The following is a 22,851-nucleotide window of genomic DNA, read 5'->3' on the forward strand; positions in this document are numbered from 1 at the left end:
AAAATGTCAGAAGCATAATATTCAAAATTCAATTCTTAAAAAATGCTATAGCTGCTTCCACATATGACATCATTTTATTAACAGAAACATGGTTAAACAACTCTATTAATTATTAATGACTCTGAATTAAACTTTCATTCATACAATCTGTATAGATATGAGACTTGAGGCGGTGGCGTGGCAATTCTTATTAAAAAAGTTCATTCGTCATCCGTCATCATCAACACAAACAATTCCATCGAACAAATATTTATATCTACCAAAATTTTCAATTTAAAGTGCATATTTGGTTTGGTGGCCGTTGACTCATATTTGCATCATGTTGGTGCCAACGCTTATTGGCCGCTGATGCATATATGCTTCACGACGGCGCGAACTGCTTCAGTCCGCTAATATATTTTTGTATTACGTTTTCGTCAATCGTTTCTGGTCGATGATACAATTATGTTTCATTTTTTTTATTTTATATTAGATTTATTTTCTTTTTATTTTAATCTATATATTATATATAAAATTGAATGTCTACAAACGTAATAAATCGATAAAAATTCTAAACTTTGTATAATTTAATTTGTCGGCTGGCCGCATTGTACTCATTGATTTCAACGGGTGACTTAGGAAAGGAATTGATACACAAATTAAAATAAAGTTATCTGTTATACCCGATATAATTGAACAATGTAATTTTAATTCATTTTTTCGACACTTCGTTTTTACGTATATCGTAAACGGGTCTACCTCACGGGCCCGAATGTGAAACGCCCGAAAACGCAAATATCAAAAGGCAAAGATCGATAATCGAAAGATAAAAAAAGGGTGCATGGTAAACGGTACATACTCACTTAATTTGCGCGAGCAGGATACAACAGGAACAAGAGGAACAGGCTTTTCCTCCCGTATTAATGTGCGCGCGCAGAATACGTGAGGAAAAGCCTGTTCCTGTTGTATCCTGCTCGCGCAAATTAAGTGAGTATAAAATTACAAATACCAATTAAAATTTATTAAAACTCAACATGGAGCATATTTCTACAGATTCTTTTTTGAGATTCGTACGACGATCGGTAAGAATTATGGGTCTATGTGACGAGACAGAATGTTAACCCATTTGAACCCACGCGGTCAGTTATGAACTTACACGATGTATGCCAGCGCGGTCGTTCACGGCATTTTACAATTTTGCGTCGTAAAATAAAGGGATCACTCAGGCCGGCCGTAAAACCTTTCGTTACGCTTGGTTAGGTGTTGGTGATGAATTTTAAGAAAGTCACACGAAATTAAATCAGTTCCTTTTGGAGTTTTGAGGGAATTATTTCGAGCGCTTTTCGACTTGCAGATATGTCGAAGAGAAAACATACGTAAGTTTTTTATTTTTACATATTTTTTATTTATCTTTATGTTTCTAATACAGTAGGACTTATTGTATAATATGCATAAGAGAAATTGCGTTTATATATCTCATATTCCTGAAAAAAAAAAATCAAAAGTCAACGGAGTCGTATATGACTCCTTGGGATAATGACACATATTTTTTTCCAGAGAATGCAATTTTACTACTGCAGAGATACGGGAAGAAATTGATAATTAGGACGAGTCTCAACTTCCGGATTCCCCATACATACATATTACCACCCCTGGAAACTGATATTCGGTTAAAGAAAAAAGTAGGGTGGAAATCAATCAACCATTTAGTATAAATATGTATAATAAATATATGGGTGGGGTTGATCAAATGGATAACCATATTTCTAACTATAACATGAGTATTAGAGGGAAAAAATGGTACATGCCTATTCTGTTTTGGAACATCGATGTAGCTGTGAATAACGCTTGGATTCTTAGCAAAAGTTTTGGTTGTAAACTTGATAAATTAGGATTTATCAGACAGGTAACGGAGACGTTGTGCAAGTGTTATGGTCAAAAACGAAAACAATTGGTCCCATTCAGATCCGGCAAAGTTAATCAAAATCAAAAGGAAGTTGGAAGACGTTGATATTGGTCAAATAGAAAAGGAGGAATTGTGGACACTGTAAAAATAAAACGTTTTCCGCTTGTGATAACTGTGAAATTCCATTGCATGACAAATGTTTTGTACCGTATCATAATAATTAATTATTTTGTCTTCATGTATTTTGTTTTTACGACTTTTGAACCCGAAATCTCGTTTATGACATTTCTTTTTTTAAAAGGGTGCACCCTTTTTTTTGTTGTCGATGTGTACAGACCCACGACAGGTTGTTCTTACCACTAGCGTAATTTGCGAAACTTGTGACAAATTTGACAAACATGTGGGAAACACGTATTTATTTTAACACTGGTAGATAGATTGAATAGCAACCCACATGTGGTGGTGAAAAAAACCGAAAAATTTGAAACTAGGGATGAAAGAAACAAAGAATCAGTTCACGGTCAGTTTTCGCCCTGTTAATGCTGCGTACGGACCAAACCAACGACGAATTTGGTCCTTTGGTCCAACGATTTAACCAGCAGGATTAAACCAGTAGCGTACAAAATATCGAAATAAAAATTAAATTTAAAAATTGAAATTAAATATCAAAATTAAAAATATTATTATTATATTAAAATTAAATTCAAATATCAAAATAAAATTATAATCAATATATTAAAATTAAAATAAAATATTGAAAGTTAAAACAGAACATGCCCAATTTAAATAAATTTTCGAGATTGACCTAAAATTAGATCATCAACAATCACATACAGATAATCCTCGACTTTTGTTTGTCGAAGATGTTTTGACTTACGTAGATGCGCACTAAGATCGAAAAAAAAATCAAAGAATTATTATTTTTACTTCCCCGTAATGCGCAGCTACTGAGCATATATTATGTGTAAGTATGGGTGACGTCTTCGATCTCTTCAACCCGAGACGTTGTCGGTTTTATCAAAGGAAATTTTTTTGTCTTCAATTGTTTCTCTCGTCGAAATAAATCAATTAATTAAATCATTTCAGAGGTAAATTTTATCGGATAATGTCTTCAATTGTTTCTCTCGTCGAAATAAATCAAATAATTAAATCCATCTCAGAGGTAAAATTTATCGGATAATGTGTGATTATTAATTTTATTACGACGAAAGAAAAAAAGGAGTTATTACTTGGGAATTGATTATTGTCGATAAATTCATTTTCAGAATCAGTAGAGCTGCTGATTTGTCGAGTTCCTCGGCGAGGAGCTATTATTTCGCTTTCGTCACTTTCACTGTCCGATATCATTTTGCGTTCAAATCATTATATATATATATATATATATATATATATATATATATATATATATATATATATATATATATATATATATATTTATATTTATATATATATATATATATATATATATATATATATATATATATATATATATATATATATATATTTATATATATTTATGAGGTTGAAAATTATAGACCTATTGCTATTATCTCGGCTATTCCCAAAATTTTTGACATCATCCTTCACCGTTTGATTCTTGCGCAGTTTAAAAGATTATTGTGTGATGAGCAACATGGTTTTACACCCTGTCGTTCCACTACCACTAATCTCGCCTGCTTCACACATTTGATCATGTCTAAAGTTGACGTTGGTCAGCAAGTTGATGTAGCCTACTTTGACTTTCGTAAAGCCTTTGATCAAGTCAATAATGACGCTCTTTTGATCAGGTTAGCTGAAGTGGGTTTTTCAACGCGTCTTCTTAAACTCTTTGCTTCTTATCTTAGTGATAGGAAGCAATTTGTTAGATATGGTCTTTATGAATCTCCTTCATTTTTTACTCGATCTGGTGTTACTCAGGGGTCCACTTTAGGCCCATTACTATTTACAATTCTTATTAATAACCTCCCTAGAGTTTTATGTAATGCATCATGTCTCTTGTTTGCTGACGACGTTAAATTATTTTTTGCTGTCAAGGATGAGAGGCAAGCCTCTCTCCTTCAAGCTGATATTAACGCTGTCTTGGAGTTCAGTTCTAGTTTAGGCCTTGAACTTAATTTAAACAAATGTGCAATTATGAGCTATGGACGTGCACATTCACTCTATTGTCACGGATATTCCATTAGATCCGTCTTGTTGAAGCGTGTGGAATCTATTGTCGATTTGGGTATCACTTTTGATCCTCAGCTCACCTTTCACAACCATATCAAAAAAGTCGCTGACGTTTCCTTTCGTCGACTTGGATTTGTTTTGAGATATGCAAGATTATTCTCCAATCCTTTGTCTTCTCGCTTGCTTTTCAGTTCGCTTGGGTATAATTCCCTTGAACTTCGGAGAAACTTCTCATTAATTCGTTTCGTTCTCCTGCTCTTACGTGGTAATACGTCATGCCCGTTGTTGCTGGAGCAGTTGGGGCTTTATGTCCCTATTCACTATGTGCGTGGTAGACATCATCATTTGCTGGCTGTACCTCCTGCCCGCACAGTCCTTTTTCGAATGGCTCCTATTCCAAGAGCTATCCGACTTCTTAATGAAATCGTTGCTGCCGAGACTGAATGTGATATTTTCCACCTTAGTGAGCGTAAATTGTCGGAAATTACTCTAACCCATTTATCTGGTAGTCTGCGCTCATCATTGTTTTCATGATTGATTGTGATTTATGAGTGAAATTTTGATTAACTCTCTTCCATTTGGGCCTTACAGGGATGTTTTGTATTTGTAGTTGTTTCTTACATATTTATTGAAACTGGCTGTAGGTGCAAGGCATTCCTTATGCTATATTTTATTCGATATTTTTACTTTATCTGTTATTATAAATGCTATTTTTTATGTATGTATGGATGTATTTATGTTTATGTTTAATTGTTATTTTGTTTTTTTTCTTTTTTGTGTTATATTTTTTGACCATTGTGGCGCTTTAGGAATTCCTGTTATGCCACAATGGTCTGTTTAAAATAAATAAATAAATAAATAAATATATATATATATATATATATATATTATATATATATATATATATATATATATATATATATGTATATATATATATATATATATATATATATATATATATATATATATATATATATATATATATATATATATATATATATATATATATATATATATATATATATATATATATATATATATATATATATATATATATATATATATATATATATATATATATATATATATATATATATATATATATATATATATATATATATATATATATATATATATATATATATATATATATATATATATATATATATATATATATATATATATATATATATATATATATATATATATATATATATATATATATATATATATATATATATATATATATATATATATATATATATATATATATATATATATATATATATATATATATATATATATATATATATATATATATATATATATATATATATAATATATATATATATATATATATATAATATATATATATATATATATACCGTTTCGAAGACCCCACTAACTTGTATGGTGACAGATGAATTAAAATGTTGCTGTACTGGCTGTAAAGTGTTACAGCGCCGCGCTGAACGCTGCGCAGCCCGGAGTTTCGGAACGAGAAAGAGAAAGAGCTATTTGCAACTGCAGATAGCTCTTTCTCTTTCACTCACTCCTCCGTTTTGGGCTGGACAGTCGGCAGCCTTCGCCTGTTAAACGACATTCATCTGTCAGTTTGTTTAAGATTTCGCGCGCTTGATCTTACGTCATTTGATTAGTTGAATCGCACGATCACAGCTTTATTCGTTTTCGTTACTCTTAATTGGTTGCGTACGAGCCCTCATCAAATCTTCGGTGAGTCGTTTTCATTTTGATAACAGCAAACTTTTTTCAAATCTGTTTAACTTTTTCTCGTAATTTTTATTTAAATATATTAAGATTTTTTTTCTTTTAAAAATGGAAGAACAAAAGAATTCAGTAAAATATTTACAAAATTTGCACTTTTCGCGACTAGAACTTACCGAAAAAGTCGCTATAAAAGCATTAGGCTGCCTCACGCCCAATTTAATTATTTCACAGCCTGCAACTAGTAGATCTTTTAGTTACTCGCGAAAATTTAATCCAGACATTTATAAAAAATACAATTGGTTAACGAGATGTACAGAAAAAACGCGTTTTTTTGTTATCCGTGTCTTTTGTTTGGAGAAAAACAGAAGTTATTGACTTAAAACATTTAAACGATAAATTTAAAAAACACGAGGGAAGTGTCGAACACTTAAAAAATGTGTGTAATCTCACGATTTTGGGAAGCTTGTCGGCGGGAAATAGATAAGCATAACGAAAACGTCAAAAAAAAATCGGGATGTTTTATTTAAAATTATTGATTGCGTTAAATTTTGCGGTAAATTTGAAATGCCAATGAGGGGACACGATGAAACAGATAATTCAAAAAATCCAGGAGTTTTTCTTGGGCTTCTAGAATATTCACAAAATTTCGACGATTCTTTAAAAAAACATTTTCAAACTTCTTCGGTTTTTAAAGGGACATCAAAAACTATTAAAAATTAACTTTTAGATTGTATTTTGAACGTGTGTAGGGAACAAATAAGTGCTGAAATAAAAAAAGCAACTTATCTAGCTGTTATGGCAGATGAAACAACCGATGTATCGATGCATTGTCAACAGGTTAATGTTTTTCGTTACGAATTAGGGGGTTAAGTTTTTGAAAGGTTTTGGGGTTTTTTTAATCCGCGTCGCGAAACCAGCAAGAACGAATTTTTTTTAGCAATCTTACTGGAGTACCAGCGTATTTTTCGAAATCTTCATCGCGTTTGGACGCACCCCTTTAATGGGTGGTGAATTTTGCTAGTTTTTTTTTCAATAATACTTAAATCCACATGTAAGTGGCCGTACGCCAAAAATTGTGCTTATTTTGTCCTGTTATGACATGATAGAATAATTATGGTGACATTTTTTAGACATCTTTTCAGTGCAGCCCCGCCACTAAAAATTATCACGAGCCGCCACTGGAAGTAATCCATTTACCGTTTGTGTCGATTGTACCGACGGTGAATTTATATATAGCCAGCAATATGGCTGGGTGGTTGGGCTTTTGCCTAGCGCCGAGAGGTCACCGGGTTCGATCTCGTGAGTTGACCTCGATTGAAAATAATTTATTCTAAGTTATCTGTAATGCTGCTGGTTAGCCTCGAAGGTTTCCCATCAGAGTTTGTCAAATTTTCTAATTTAATTGTTGAAACGGTTCCTCCATTAAATTGAGCAAACCCATCCTACCCACTATGTCACCACTATTTGAGTATGATTTATATACAATAAAATTTATGTACAAAATTCATAGATGTCTCGTTAATTTTCGAGTTTTTCAGTGACTCATAATCTATATATATATATATATATATATATATATATATATATATATATATATATATATATATATATATATATATATATATATATATATATATATATATATATATATATATATATATATATATATATATATATATATATATATATATATATATATATATATATATATATATATATATATATATATATATATATATATATATATATATATATATATATATATATATATATATATATATATCTATATATATATATATATATATATATATATATAATATATATATATATATTATATATATATATATATATACCGTTACCCTTTTGGATATGGGTGATATTGTAAGTAATATTTACTCTGTCGAAGGCCCCAATAGTTAAGTCCATCCAACTAATAAAAAAAATATCATTAATAAATAAAATATTAAATGTATTATTAAATATATATCTTAGAATTTTATAGGAGGGGCTGCAGCCCGGCAGCCCATTAGGACGAGCCGCCACTGATTACTTCCCACATTGCGATCGCGTAAACGACAATCTTTGCCACGAAAATCGGGAATACGAATTAAGGTTTGTTCATACCTATCCAGCACGACCCGAATCCTGCAAGTACGGACAGTATTCTTTAGTACATTATATATGGACGCGCATGAATGCGTAGATGCGCATGCGCGAATGGAGTATGAATACGTCCATATAATGTACCAAAGAATACTATCCGCACTTGCAGGACACCTGCAGGATACGTATGAACAGACCTTTATCTGGCACCCAGGTTCTCGTTAGTATAATAGTTCGCATGGATAAATCTCGATTGATGGAATTTTCGGGTTCCAGATGTTCCGTGAACGATGTATGTATCAGTGATGTATGCGGAATAGTCACCGAATTGACACAAAGTACTTATTGCCAATACAACGTTACCAGCAGCGAAAACTCCGGGTGATTTAGTTATTTCAAGCAAAATTTTTGTAAAAAAAAGTAAAAGCAAATGGAACGTGTGATGATTTGTATTCGCGCTGTCGCATAGTAAGACCATATCACAAAAATCTTGTGATTTTGTTATTTAAAATATTGGATTAAACTATAGTTCGAGTGTGTTACAAGTTGTAACTTGCAACAGCAATCCATACGAAGTACGATGTCTTGTTTCGTATTTTTACTTACCTCTTTGATTACCTCGCAAACGATTTGGTCGTGTGACGAAGTTTGGGTTCTTATCCGGTCGTTTTCAAACTTTGCCATTTTTAAGGAATATACATACTTTTTTCGACTGGTTTCTGTCGGCCGCCTGTGTGCGTTGCACACATTTGTAAATATAGTAAGCGCGGTCCTGTCTGCTTGGAATTCACGCTACGCCATAGATGACTGTCATGTTATACTATTATATATGCGCTATGCGCTACACCATTGACAGGGATATCTTCTTCTTCTTCTTTCTAATCTATAATTTGGAAAGAGACTTTGTATGTATGTAAGTATCCTTGGTCGTCGTCGTCGTCGTCCGTAGATCGGTGACGTCATCGAACACGTGATTCGATTTTTTTTTTTCGATCCATGGGCGCCGATTTGTTTTTTTCGATTCAATGGATTCAAGGCGAGTAGCTTCATGGGGCCCCGCCAGGGGCGCCACAAGGGGCGCAGCCCCGTGGGCCCCCGAAGGGGGCCCGGGGGGGCGAAGCCTCATGGGGCGCAGCCCCATGAGGCCCAAAAGGGGGCGCAGCTTTATGGGGCACAGCCTTATCGGACGCAGCCTTATGGGGCGCAGCCCCATGGGCCCCCAAAGGGGGCGCAGCTTTCATGGGGCGCAGCCTTATGGGGCGCTGCCTTATGGGGCGCAGCCTTATGGGGCGCTGCCTTATGGGGCGCCGCCCCATGGGGCCCCAAAAGGAGCGCAGGGGGGCGCAGCCCCATGGGGACCCATAGGGGGCGCAACCCCATGGGGCCCCGAAGGGGGCGCAGGAGGGCGCAGCCTCATGGGGCGAAGCCCCATGGGGCGCAGCCTTTTGGGGCGAAGCCCTTAACGGCAACTGATCATGGGGGCGAAGCCCAAGACGGCAAATTATCATGGGAGCGCGGAGGGGCGAAGCCCTAAAAGGCATAAACTAAGGGGGGCGAAGCCCTAGACGGCAATTAATCACGGGGGCGTGGAGGGGCGAAGCCCTAAAAGGCAACTGATCATGGGGGCGAAGCCTTAGACGGAATTTAATCATGGGGGCGCGGAGGGGCGAAGCCCTAAAAGGCATTAACTAAGGGGGGCGAAGCCCTAAACGGCATTTAATCATGGGGACGTGGAGGGGCGAAGCCCTAAAAGGCAACTGATTATGGGGGCGAAGCCCTAGACGGCAATTAACCATGGGGACGTGGAGGGGCGAAGCCCTTATCGGCAACTGATCATGGGGGCGAAGCCCTAAACGGCATTTAATAATGGGGGCGCGGAGGGGCGAAGCCCCAAAAGGCATTTACTAAGGGGGCGAAGCCCTAGACGGCAATTAACCATGGGGACGTGGAGGGGCGAAGCCCCAAAAGGCATTAACTAAGGGGGGCGAAGCCCTAAACGGCATTTAATCATAGGGGCGCGGAGGGGCGAAGCCCTAATAGGCATTTACTAAGGGAGGCGAAGCCCTAGACGGCAATTAACCATGGGGACGTGGAGGGGCGAAGCCCTTATCGGCAACTGATCATGGGGGCGAAGCCCTAGACGGCATTTAATCATGGGGGCGCGGAGGGGAGAAGCCCTAGACGGCATTTAATCATGGGGGCGCGGAGGGGCGAAGCCCTAAAAGGCATAAACTAAGGGGGGCGAAGCCCTAGACGGCAATTAATCACGGGGGCGTGGAGGGGCGAAGCCCTAAAAGGCAACTGATCATGGGGGCGAAGCCTTAGACGGAATTTAATCATGGGGGCGCGGAGGGGCGAAGCCCTAAAAGGCATTAACTAAGGGGGGCGAAGCCCTAAACGGCATTTAATCATGGGGACGTGGAGGGGCGAAGCCCTAAAAGGCAACTGATTATGGGGGCGAAGCCCTAGACGGCAATTAACCATGGGGACGTGGAGGGGCGAAGCCCTTATCGGCAACTGATCATGGGGGCGAAGCCCTAAACGGCATTTAATAATGGGGGCGCGGAGGGGCGAAGCCCCAAAAGGCATTTACTAAGGGGGCGAAGCCCTAGACGGCAATTAACCATGGGGACGTGGAGGGGCGAAGCCCCAAAAGGCATTAACTAAGGGGGGCGAAGCCCTAAACGGCATTTAATCATAGGGGCGCGGAGGGGCGAAGCCCTAATAGGCATTTACTAAGGGAGGCGAAGCCCTAGACGGCAATTAACCATGGGGACGTGGAGGGGCGAAGCCCTTATCGGCAACTGATCATGGGGGCGAAGCCCTAGACGGCATTTAATCATGGGGGCGCGGAGGGGAGAAGCCCTAGACGGCATTTAATCATGGGGGCGCGGAGGGGCGAAGCCCTAATAGGCATTTACTAAGGGGGCGAAGCCCTAGACGGCATTTAATCATGGGGGCGCGGAGGGGCGAAGCCCTAAAAGGCAACTGATCATGGGGGCGAAGCCCTAAACGCCAATTGCTCATGGGGGCGTGGAGGGGCGAAGCCCTAGAAGGCAAAAAAAAAATTTTGATTTTTTTAAAAAAAAATTTTTGATTTTTTTTTTGATTTTTTTTGATTTTTTTTTATTTTTTTTAATTTTTTTTTTTTAATTTTTTTTTTGATTTTTTTGATTAAATGTTTGCTATTAGCTTAGTCATGTTTAAGCGGTTTATATTATAAACACTGAGCGAAGCCGGGTAATACAGCTAGTAGACCTATAAACTGGGACCTGTCCCGGTCTACCGGGACCTATGGTATGGTATGATTCATGATGCGCATATGAAATCTCATATTGTGAAATGTTTGAGATCATAAATGTAAAATGTTTCAAATAATTTGCTCAAAAATCATTTTGGTATTTACAATTGTGCTTCAATAAAAAGCTTTAATCAATAGCTTGCAATAATAATTTTTAATTCTTTTAGCTTTAATGGATAACAAAGAGAAAAAAGAGTCAGGAAATGATATCTGCTGTATGTGGGAAAATTAAAAATAAGTTGGTCGGCAGTAAGATTCCCATTAGATATTTGAAATAATTTTTTTTTTTTTTTTTTGGTGCCATCTTATCGATTCCCGATAAATCATCACCAGCGATATCGTAGCTCTTCAGATCATGTACGGGCACTACGGAATCATCACTCCGTCCCCAAAATTGTGAAAAATTAAAAATAAGTTGGTCGGCAGTAAGATTCCCATTAGATATTTGAAATTAATGAATGAACGTTTGAAAACGCCTTCACCGGGAGAATTTTTCAATTGAGTGGTCCCGGTCTAGTAAAAAGTAAAGCTATGCCATAGAACATTCAACAATGTAGAACCCACAACAAGATTCATTTGGGGAAAACCGAACCCAAAAGAGAAAGATTTGGGGAAAATGCTTCTCAAATCAGTCTACATGCAGTCACTGTTTATATGAACTGGAATAATAAATATTATTATTATTAGTAATACCGTCATTTCATTTCGTTCTTTTTTAAAAAAAGGTCATTTATGATAAAATATGAAAATATACAAATATATTGAAAAATATAGATTTCAATGTAGGATATCTAGCAATTATACATTCGTTATTGCATTTTGACATACTAGATACGTAGATATTTTTAATTTTTGATGAAACACTTGATGATGGGGTTTGGTGCATCCGCTCTAAAATCGCCAGATTAACAGAACGGCAGCTTTAAACGTAATTCTCGTTTTCTCGAATGATAGATTGCACATCAAATGAAGAGTAACCTTTCGATGTGCACAGATGCAATTATTAAAATTGAGTTGGATCTTTCTGGCGAGTTTAATAAGGCAAGATTCGGAACTTATCGAATCTTGCCTTATTAAACTCGCCTGAAAGATCCAACTCAATTTTAATAATTGCATCTGTGCACATCGAAAGGTTACCCGTCATCTGATGTGCAATCTATCATTCCAGAAGACGAGAATTGCATTTAAAGCAGCCGTCCGTTAATCTGTCGTTCAATTTGTCTGGCGATTTTAGAGCGGATGCACCGCATCCTTGGTGATGATGTATGGTCCGCACCAAATGTAATATCAAGTTGCGGATATTACGTCACTGATGTACATATGTTTGTACAAGCCTACATACAATGTTTGAAGATAGTAGATAATAATAATAGTATAATATAACTATGTCCGATTTTTCATTATAAATTATGCTTGGAATTTTTATAAATGAAACAATATACAAAATAAAAGTTTTGGAAAACCGACTTGGATCAATTTTCGTGGATTATTTTAACATATTGTCAACAAATTCGTATTGTTTTTCTTCGACATGTTTTAATTGTTGATTTATCTTCTAGTCCGTCCAACGAACCAACCAGTACCACTGCTGCATTTTAAAATGGAGATGTAGCATTTATAAAGATCTGTCGGACGCCAGATTCGATTTTCAGGATATGTATCGCAGTGACCTGGTGAGATCATTGTTTGTTGTACTATATGTCGTAGAACCTCGTTTTTGTTAAGCTGAACTTTGTTAATTTGTTTTTATTGAACTGGTTAGCGAATTTATACATATGGCAGCCCCCCCCCCCCCCCCCAGGTACTGGCCGTAAAGCAAGGCGCTAAGGCGAGGTATATTCGCTAGTATTAACGATCTGCGGTATTTGATACATCTATAAAATACCGGCGCACCATTGTTTTCGGCTTTTTCATAATAACATTATTATATCGTATACGATTTGCAAAGGCGATTCTTGAATCAATATCGAGGGTCAAAGAATCTTCCGTTCCATAGTTATTGTTGTAAATTGTGTTGTGTTGTGTTGTCCAAGTAGCAATGGAGTGCAGACTTTGTCTCTGCTCTGCAGGCTCCTTCGTCTCCATCTATGACGACCCTCATCCACCGGGATTGGCGCAAAGTATTTGGACCTGCTGTCAGCTGCGGGTTAGTTACGTTACAATTGAACCATTGCTATTGTTAATTCGCTAGTCCTCGTAACCGCCAATACCTTTCTCATTTGCAGGTTCGGAAAGGTGACCATCTGCCAGATATGATATGCCTTTCTTGTGTCAACAATCTGAAATTGCTCGACAGCTTTCGAAACGCTTGTTTTCAGAATGACACAACGTCGAGGGTGAAATTAGACAAGTATTTGAAAGTCAAGCCGGAGGAAGTTTGGCTGGATGATTTAATATGGGAAGATGAGTTGGATGCTGATTTGCCATCCAACATTTCTCATTCACCAGACGATGGCGAGGTGAGTAAATGTGCCTTAAATCGATTCAAAGTGAAACATTCAGTTCATCAAAAATATAAATTCACATGTAAAATATCATCTAATCACACTATAAAAATGTTACACATGTTATATCGAATAACGTTTGGTTTATTTTTTAGACCCATGGAAGAAAAATTACTTCGAGAGATAATATGGCAGCAATAATAAACACCAGTAGACACATCTTAGCGGAAGAATTACCATTTCCAAAAGCTTTAGAAAAGATGAGCTCGACACATTCTGAAGTGGACCATAAAATAGATTTCCAAGACAAATTGTTTACTCATAAAAACAATCTTGTGACACAGAAAAACTCGGATACTCGAAGAAAGCTGCATGATTGTGAAATTTGTTCAAAATCATTTACCAGGAAATATAGTCTAAGTTTACACATGAGGGTTCATAGTGGGGAAAAGCCATACAAATGTGACCTTTGTTTCAAATCATTCCATTTAAAATCTGAATTCCGTGTACACATGGATGTTCATAGTGGGTCAAAGCGACACAAATGTAGCATTTGTTTAAAATCTTTCCATAGAAAATCTGCACTCGATACACATATGAGTATTCATACTGGGGTAAAGCCACACAAGTGTGACGTTTGTTTCAAATCATTCCCTTCAAAAACTGGACTCCATGTACACATGGATATTCACAGTGGGTTAAAGCCACACAAATGTAACATTTGTTTAAAATCATTCCTGAGAAAATCTCAAGTCAATGCACATATGAGTGTTCATAGTGGGGTAAAGCCACACAAGTGTGACATTTGTTCAAGGTCATTCCATACAAAACAACAGCTCCATGGACACATGGACTTTCATAGTGGGGTAAAATCACACAAATGTGATATTTGTCCAAAATCATTCTTTACAAAATCAGACCTCATTACACACATTGGTACTCATAGTGGGGTAAAGCCACACAAATGTGAAATTTGTTTAAAATCATTCTATAGAAAATGGGACCTCGGTGTACATTTGCGTATTCATACTGGGGTAAAGTCATACAAATGTGACATTTGTTCAAAATCATTCTGTAGAAAAAAAGGATTAAGTGAACATATGGTTATTCATAGTGGGGTAAAACCATACAAATGTGACATTTGTTCAAAAGCATTCTTTACAAAACCAGAGATTAAGTCTCATATGGGTATTCATTTTAGGGTAAAGCCACACAAATGTGATATTTGTTTAAAATCATTCCAAAGAAAATTCGAACTCAAGGCACATTTGAGAATTCATAGTGCTGTAAAGCCACACAAATGTGACATCTGTTCAAAAGTATTCCGTAGCATAAAACTACTAAGTGCACATATATTTATTCATACTGTGATACAGCAATACATATGTAACATTTGTTCCAAAACATATACTTTGAAACGAAATCTTATTGCACATATGAGTATTCATAGCGCGATATAGTCATACAAATGTGACATTTGTATGACTATATCATTGCAAAGAAAATGTGACCTCAGTTCACATTTGCGTATTCATAGTGGGGTAAAGCCACACAAATGTGACATTACTTCAAAATTATTCCATTGAATAAAAGGACCAAATGCACATATAGGTATTCATACTGGGGTAAAGCCTCAATAAAGGAAGTATGTAAAAAGTTTTTCGTCAAAACAGGTCATTTTCGTCCCCTTATTTTGCATAAAATGTGTAAAATTTTTTGGTATTATTTTTTATTCAGATTTAAAGTATGCATTCCAGCACTTTTATTTCCAAATTAATAAAGGAAACATGAAAAATAATACAAATATCCTTTGTAGGCGAAATTTCCTTGAAAGTTCTCTTCTTATTTCCTTCAACCTACCTCTGCCAAATTGACTTTTCCTCCATGAGCATCTGGATTGAAGTGCTAAAAAAAAAGAATTGTCAAATCGCTGAATTTTCTAATTCTAACCAAACCCCGCCCACACAACTTTTTTTCCAAAAATCTTAGTCAATACCATAAAGCTATCAATTAACTTAATTTCTACGGACTGTCTGTTTTTTCTTTGTTTAATTTTTTAATATTTGTACAAGAAACGATTACATAAATAAAATATATCATTTTTTAAATCTATCTAAAATCTTGACTATATTCACATATTAAATATTAACTTGTTTGGTAAGAAATCCTTTTTTTAAATCAACGTTAGCCTCACAGAAATCGAACGGATACAAGATTATCACGGAAAAAATCTCTAAAAATATTAATTAATGTTTACTACATTAAATAAAAAATCTATATATAATATGTATATCAATGGGGCTTTTTTGAGTATTTCGTAAAAAATGTCTATTTAGAAAACTAAAGGAGCGCGTTCCGGCTTAGAAAAAAAAGTGGTGGATGGAACATATCTCCGGCCCGCTCCAGCCCCACTACACCACTGATGATCATTATTTATCAAGTCATCGAATCTAGTGTCCAACAGTTCGTTCTAAATGCTACATCTCCATCTGTAAATACAACAGTAGTACTGGTTGGTTTGTCGGACATGTACATGTATGTACCTTAACTAGATGATAAATAAAACTGTTTCCTATATAGGAAACGAAGAAATGCTTTTTGCACTTTTTCGATCATCAGAGAGTAATTTGCTTCATGCAGATTCCACACAATCGCATTATACTCTGACTTACTTTTCACAAGCGAATCTGGCGTCTGACAGATCTTTATAAATGCTACATCTCCATTTTAAAATGCAGCAGTGGTACTGGTTGGTTCGTTGGACGGACTAGAAGATAAATCAACAATTAAAACATGTCGAAGAAAAACAATACGAATTTGTTGACAATATGTTAAAATAATCCACGAAAAATGATCCAAGTCGGATTTCCAAAACTTTTATTTTGTATATTGTTTCATTTATAAAAATTCCAAGCATAATTTATAATGAAAAATCGGACATAGTTATATTATACTATTATTATTATCTACTATCTTCAAACATTGTATGTAGGCTTGTACAAACATATGTACATCAGCGACGTAATATCCGCAACTTGAAATTACATTTGGTGCGGACCATACATACATCATCACCAAGGATGCGGTGCATCCGCTCTAAAATCGCCAGACAAATTGAACGACAGATTAACGGACGGCTGCTTTAAATGCAATTCTCGTCTTCTGGAATGATAGATTGCACATCAGATGACGGGTAACCTTTCGATGTGCACAGATGCAATTATTAAAATTGAGTTGGATCTTTCAGGCGAGTTTAATAAGGCAAGATTCGATAAGTTCCGAATCTTGCCTTATTAAACTCGCCAGAAAGATCCAACTCAATTTAAATAATTGCATCTGTGCACATCGAAAGGTTACTCTTCATTTCATGTGCAATCTATCATTCGAGAAAACGAGAATTACGTTTAAAGCTGCTGTTCTGTTAATCTGGCGATTTTAGAGCGGATGCACCAAACCCCATCACCAAGTGTTTCATCAAAAATTAAAAATATCTACGTATCTAGTATGTCAAAATGCAATAACGAATGTATAATTGCTAGATATCCTACATTGAAATCTATATTTTTCAATATATTTGTATATTTTCATATTTTATCATAAATGACCTTTTTTTTAAAAAAGAACGAAATGAAATGACGGTATTACTAATAATAATAATATTTATTATTCCAGTTCATATAAACAGTGACTGCATGTAGACTGATTTGAGAACCATTTTCCCCAAATCTTTCTCTTTTGGGTTCGTCCACAAATGAATCTTGTTGTGGGTTCTACATTGTTGAATGTTCTATGGCATAGCTTTACTTTTTACTAGACCGGGACCACTCAATTGAAAAATTCCCCCGGTGAAGGCGTTTTCAAACGTTCATTCATTAATTTCAAATATCTAATGGGAATCTTACTGCCGACCAACTTATTTTTAATTTTCCCACATAAAGCAGATATCATTTCCTAACTCTTTTTCCTCTTTGTTATCCATTAAAGCTAAAAGAATTAAAAATTATTATTGAAAGCTATTTATTGATTTAAGCTTTTTATTGAAGCACAATTGTGAATACCAAAACGATTTTTGAGCAAATTATTTGAAACATTTTACATCTATGATCTCAAACCATTTGTTCCATTTGTTTTTACTTTTTTTTACAAAAATTTTGCTTGAAATAACTAAATTACCCGGAGTTTTCGCTGCTGGTAACGTTGTATTGGCAATAAGTACTTTCTGTCAGTTCGGTGACTATTCCGCATACATCACTGATACATATATCGTTCACGGAACATCTGGAACCCGAAAATTCCATCAATCGAGATTTATCCATGCGAACTATTATACTAACGAGAACCTGGGTGCCAGATAAAGGTCTGTTCATACGTATCCTGCAAGTGCGGATAGTATTCTTTGGTACATTATATGGACGTATTCATACTCCATTCGCGCATGCGCATCTACGCATTCATGCGCGTCCATATATAATGTACTAAAGAATACTGTCGGGTCGTGCTGGATAGGTATGAACAGACCTTACTTCGTATTCCCGATTTTCGTGGCAAAGATTGTCGTTTACGCGATCGCAATGTGCGAAGTAATCCATTTACCGTTTGTGTCGATTGTACCGACGGTGAATTTATATATAGCCAGCAACATGGCTGGGTGGTTGGGCTTTTGCCTAGCGCCGAGAGGTCGCCGGGTTCGATCTCGTGAGTTGACCTCGATTGAAAATAATTTATTCTAAGTTATCTGTAATGCTGCTGGTCAGCCTCGAAGGTTTCCCATCAGAGTTTGTCAAATTTTCTAATTTAATTGTTGAAACGGTGCCTCCATTAAATTGAGCAAACCCATCCTACCCACTATGTCACCACTATTTGAGTATGATTTATATACAATAAAATTTATGTACAAAATTCATAGATGTCTCGTTAATTTTCGAGTTTTTCAGTGACTCATAATCCAGCGACTTATGTAATAAAAACGCTGCATTGTTCGTAATTGCCCAGGAAGGCGCATTGTGGTTTACCTGTTAGGCCTACCTGGTATATATGTATGTAAAATCTATATATTTATATATATATATATATATATATATATATATATATATATATATATATATATATATTATTTTAGATTTCATTCTAAATAACAAATAAATAAACTCACCAGTATAGTATTATATAACTGTAATTAATACCCCACACCACAAATTAAAAATTCATATTCTATGATAAAAATCAAAATATTTTCTTAAACAATATTCAATTAACAAATATCACATTGTGTTATTTATTATTGGAACTGAAAAATAGCTAATATAATAAAGGGGTGTGTAAATAGGTACATTCTATTAACAACTATCACATTGAATTTATCAGTCTTATTAATTACTAATACATACATAAAGGCACATAACTTAGTTTCGTTAATCACAATATTCAATAGCTACGCTATATAAGCCTACATTCATGTAAAATACTGAATATTAAAATGAGATGTCACCCAAAAGATGTATACATTAAATACAAAAAATAATTTTTAAGGACATTCTACTAATTCATAATCAGTGTAATTCTGTGAACATACATATGTATCTATTAAATGTTTCATCTGCATAAATAATTAGAAATAACTTTGTTTTCTAATCAAAGAAGCTACGGAATATTAAAATTACATTGAATTGATCAATGTAATTTTAATATTCCGTTTGAGCTTTTAGTATTCTTTTCGGCATCACTGTCCGAGCTGAAACTGAAAATATAGCGATTATTAACATATCCGAGGATTGATAATATTATGGGAATAATATATGTATGTTAATCGGTGTGACTTCATATTTATTGAGGACGAAGACTCGTCATTGGACCTGAAAGTAAAGTGATTGTAAGTATGAATATTGTCTACCATCGATAAATAATCATGCGCATAATAAAAGCAGTTGCAACTTTCATTTCAGATAGCATGGCCTAGCCCCGATTTTTATTTTCAGAATCGCTATCAGAGCTGAAATGGAAAATAATTCGATTAATAACAAATTCAAGAACTGATAGTAATACAGAAACAATATATAAATATATGTGATTTACTATAAATAATCATACGTATAATATAAGCAGTTACAACTTGCGTTCCGTATAATATGATCGGGTTTCCACTTTTTGTTCCGGAATCACAATCTGAGCTGAAATTTATAAGCCATTGAGATTATTAACATATCCAAGAATTGATAATAATCCAGAAACAATGTATACATGTATGTGACTTACACGTTTGACGACGTTGCTGTCTCGGTGATGGACCTGAAAGAAAAGTTATTGTAATTATGAATATTGTCAATCATTGCTAAATAATCATACACGTACTGTATGTATGCATACATTGAAACTTACATTTCCGATGCAGAAAATATAAGTTTCAATGTATACGCGTCCAACTCGGTTTCCGAATGTTCGGATCGATTCGCAAACTGAGACGTTGCTGTCGCCATTTCCATTTCCATTTCCACTGCCATCGTTCACGCTGGCCATCTTCAATTGCTCAAATTGATCTTTCAAACTCTTCCAGCTGAAACATACACACTGTCACTTTGACACTTGCCCACTCCACTCGTAACGTTTACAAATCCGACCATTACCTTTTGACTTTTTTTTCCTCTCCTCCGCTTAATTAATTCGCAAGTAGATCGAGAGTCAAGTACAATTCAAGCTGCAAATGCAATCCAAATAGTTTGAATTTCCCTCCAAAAAAAAAAATCGCTATTAAAATCCAAAGTAAAAAAAAAACTATAACTATAAATAACGCCAACAAAAAGAGAGGGGTGGGGGGGGGGCTTAATATGAATATTAATATGGGCAAAATACATTATATATGTTGAATACCCAAATGAATATTATTTTTGATAAGTCACCGTTTCATATTTTACACCCAGTAGGAGCAGTAGTTATATATATTTTTATTTCAAATGACTATAGTAGCAATACTTTTATTTTGTTTGAACTATGCCCAGAGAATTATATATTAAATTAATATTCTTAAACCAGAGAATTTATTGCGTACTGAAAATGTTTCAACTAACTTCAAATCGGTTCGGTGATTATTGCCCACAAAGCACTCGCCCAAAAGTCACTAAAATCTCTATAACGGAACATCTGGAAGTCGAAAAGTCCATCACACTAGCGATAACTATCGTAGGCTATATATATATATATAGACGAGCCAGAATGTTAAATTACAGAAAACGCAAATATCGGAAGGCAAAGATCGAAAATCGAAAGATCTTAAGTCGAAAGATCAAAAGAAAAGGGTGCATGGTAAACGGTACATACTCACTTAATTTGCGTGAGCAGGATACAACAGGAACAAGAGGAACAGGCTTTTCCTCCCGTATTGATGTGCGCGCGCAGAATACGGGAGGAAAAGCCGATAATCACCGAACCGCGATTTTTATGGAAAAAACTGTCTTTTGGGCGATCGCAATGTGCGTAATAAATAATAACCCCATTACTCTTCAAATCGATACTCTTTTTCATATTATATTATTGATCGAACTCTTACTTACAGTTACGTAACGATACAAATGAGTTTATATTATATTATTTGTTGCAAGGATTGTAAATAGGTTTTTGAGCTCTTTTTCCTATTATGCTGTAGATTAACATTAGAATAATATAATACTATGATTACTAACCAAATTAAATTAAATTGTGAAATAGAAAATGATCAGTAGATCAGTAGCTATTAAAATAGATATAAGATGTATTGTGAACATAATTTCGTAATAATAAAAAGCATTTAAAAATAAAAAAATATTATTTGTTACATATTAGTTTTATATTGTTGTATTTGTTTTTTTTCCAGAAAATTGGAGTTTCATAAATGGAAAAGAAAAGTTTTTAAAAAATGACACATGCTGAAATTTTTAATGAAAAAAATTTATGCTGCAACTGTTTTTCCGACTACTAAATATTTTATCTATTTTATCATTTTTTATTACAAATTTTTTTGAATATCTTACATATTTGATTACTGATTATAGTTCTTTTTCCTCTATTTTTAGGAGGCAATGATTCATCAGTACAATATAAACAGGTAAACAGCATTAGAATAATTTAAATCCACGAAGTTATTTCAATACATTTCACATACAATGCATTTTTAAATTATATTATATGAAACATTTGAAATAAATTACAATTTATTTTAAATTGATTTTTTCATAGTCGTATTTTATATCAATCCAAATTTAATTGAATAATATTTTGTGAAATAATAAGAATATTAATTTGAACAATTGAATAAAATTACATTGTTCAGTTTATTATAGGTATAAATATGTATGTACACCTTATTGACCAGAAGACTGCAACCTCGACAAATCAACACTAAAATATTTCAATGGATTTCATTGAATTAAAATTCCAAATAGTAGTTAATATCTATTTAAAAGTAGATCCCCCCCTCAAAGTTCTGATATACTTGAGAAATAAAACGACTCATTTTCATGAAATAATTCCAGTCAATACTGTCCTTTAGACTACTTTACATACCTCTATTGAGGTTTTCATACACTTTTTTAGTTTTGTTTAGTGTATGAGTTACTATATTTGGAATATATTTCATCTAGCCTGGTACCAACTACCGTTATAGTTGAAATGTATTTTTAGTTTTATTATATTTTGCCTATTTCGATTCATATGGTAAATTGCATTCCCACTGGTCAAAATAATACTGAAAATACAGTTCGATTATAAGTTGGTACTAGTTAAATGGAGGGGTTGGGTTTTCGTGAAAACAAATAATAACTTTATTTTTGAATTCTAAAGCATTCGTAAAAACATCAGAGATGTCAAAACTTAACTGTTATATTACGATTGGCGCACATTATTGAAAATTTATTTGTGCTTGTGGGTATATAATTTACTAGTTGAATTGAATTTGAATATGAATGACCTTAAACGACAGTTGGAATATATTACTACTGAAAATACATTTTGACTGTAACATATGTAACAAATTCAAATCAGAGATGGCGCTTTGTATGTATATTGAATTTACAACACCTACATATGTAGTTATTCACATCTGCTTAATGAACATAATAGTTGATTTACCATATTTTAAACTTCTCTAAGGGGCATGACTTGATAGTAGAAATTACATGGAAAGAAATCAGAATATGTAACCATTATATATGTAGGTACGATATCAATACGTATTAGAAAACTTTATTCTTAGA

At 34.6% G+C, this 22,851-nt stretch overlaps 2 protein-coding genes across 11 annotated transcripts in view; one reads left to right on the forward strand and one right to left on the reverse strand.

The window, feature by feature from the left end:
* Window positions 1–13,030: 13,030 nt before the first annotated feature.
* The window catches only part of LOC143922798 (uncharacterized), a 289,933-nt gene continuing 280,112 nt past the window's right edge, over window positions 13,031–22,851 (forward strand). The window contains exons 1-3 of the mRNA XM_077446128.1: window positions 13,031–13,332; window positions 13,412–13,645; window positions 13,786–14,044. Coding sequence (XP_077302254.1) covers window positions 13,225–13,332; window positions 13,412–13,645; window positions 13,786–14,044 — 601 coding nt within the window. The 5' untranslated portion in view covers window positions 13,031–13,224. The remainder of the gene's footprint in view (window positions 13,333–13,411; window positions 13,646–13,785; window positions 14,045–22,851) is intronic.
* Window positions 17,275–20,226, reverse strand: LOC143922916 (uncharacterized). 10 transcript variants are annotated; one of them, XR_013261666.1, is made up of 8 exons: window positions 20,006–20,226; window positions 19,883–19,915; window positions 19,718–19,797; window positions 19,562–19,619; window positions 19,203–19,482; window positions 18,193–18,335; window positions 17,804–17,908; window positions 17,275–17,614 (listed from the first exon to the last, which is right to left on the reverse strand). XR_013261666.1 is itself a non-coding variant. In XM_077446335.1 (5 exons), exons 1-4 carry the CDS (start codon window positions 20,125–20,127, stop codon window positions 19,564–19,566), a joined length of 246 nt encoding a protein of 81 aa, XP_077302461.1. In that variant the 5' UTR covers window positions 20,128–20,226; the 3' UTR covers window positions 18,788–19,367; window positions 19,521–19,563. The 10 variants fall into 10 exon arrangements, 8 of the variants coding, with proteins under 8 accessions (XP_077302461.1, XP_077302456.1, XP_077302457.1 ...); XR_013261667.1 differs by lacking the exon at window positions 17,275–17,614 and having other exon boundaries at window positions 17,689–17,908; XM_077446335.1 differs by lacking the exons at window positions 17,275–17,614; window positions 17,804–17,908; window positions 18,193–18,335 and having other exon boundaries at window positions 18,788–19,367; window positions 19,521–19,619; window positions 20,051–20,226.

This window comes from Arctopsyche grandis, chromosome 2 (genome assembly GCF_051622035.1).
Source record: "Arctopsyche grandis isolate Sample6627 chromosome 2, ASM5162203v2, whole genome shotgun sequence".
Taxonomy (NCBI): Eukaryota; Metazoa; Arthropoda; class Insecta; order Trichoptera; family Hydropsychidae; genus Arctopsyche; species Arctopsyche grandis.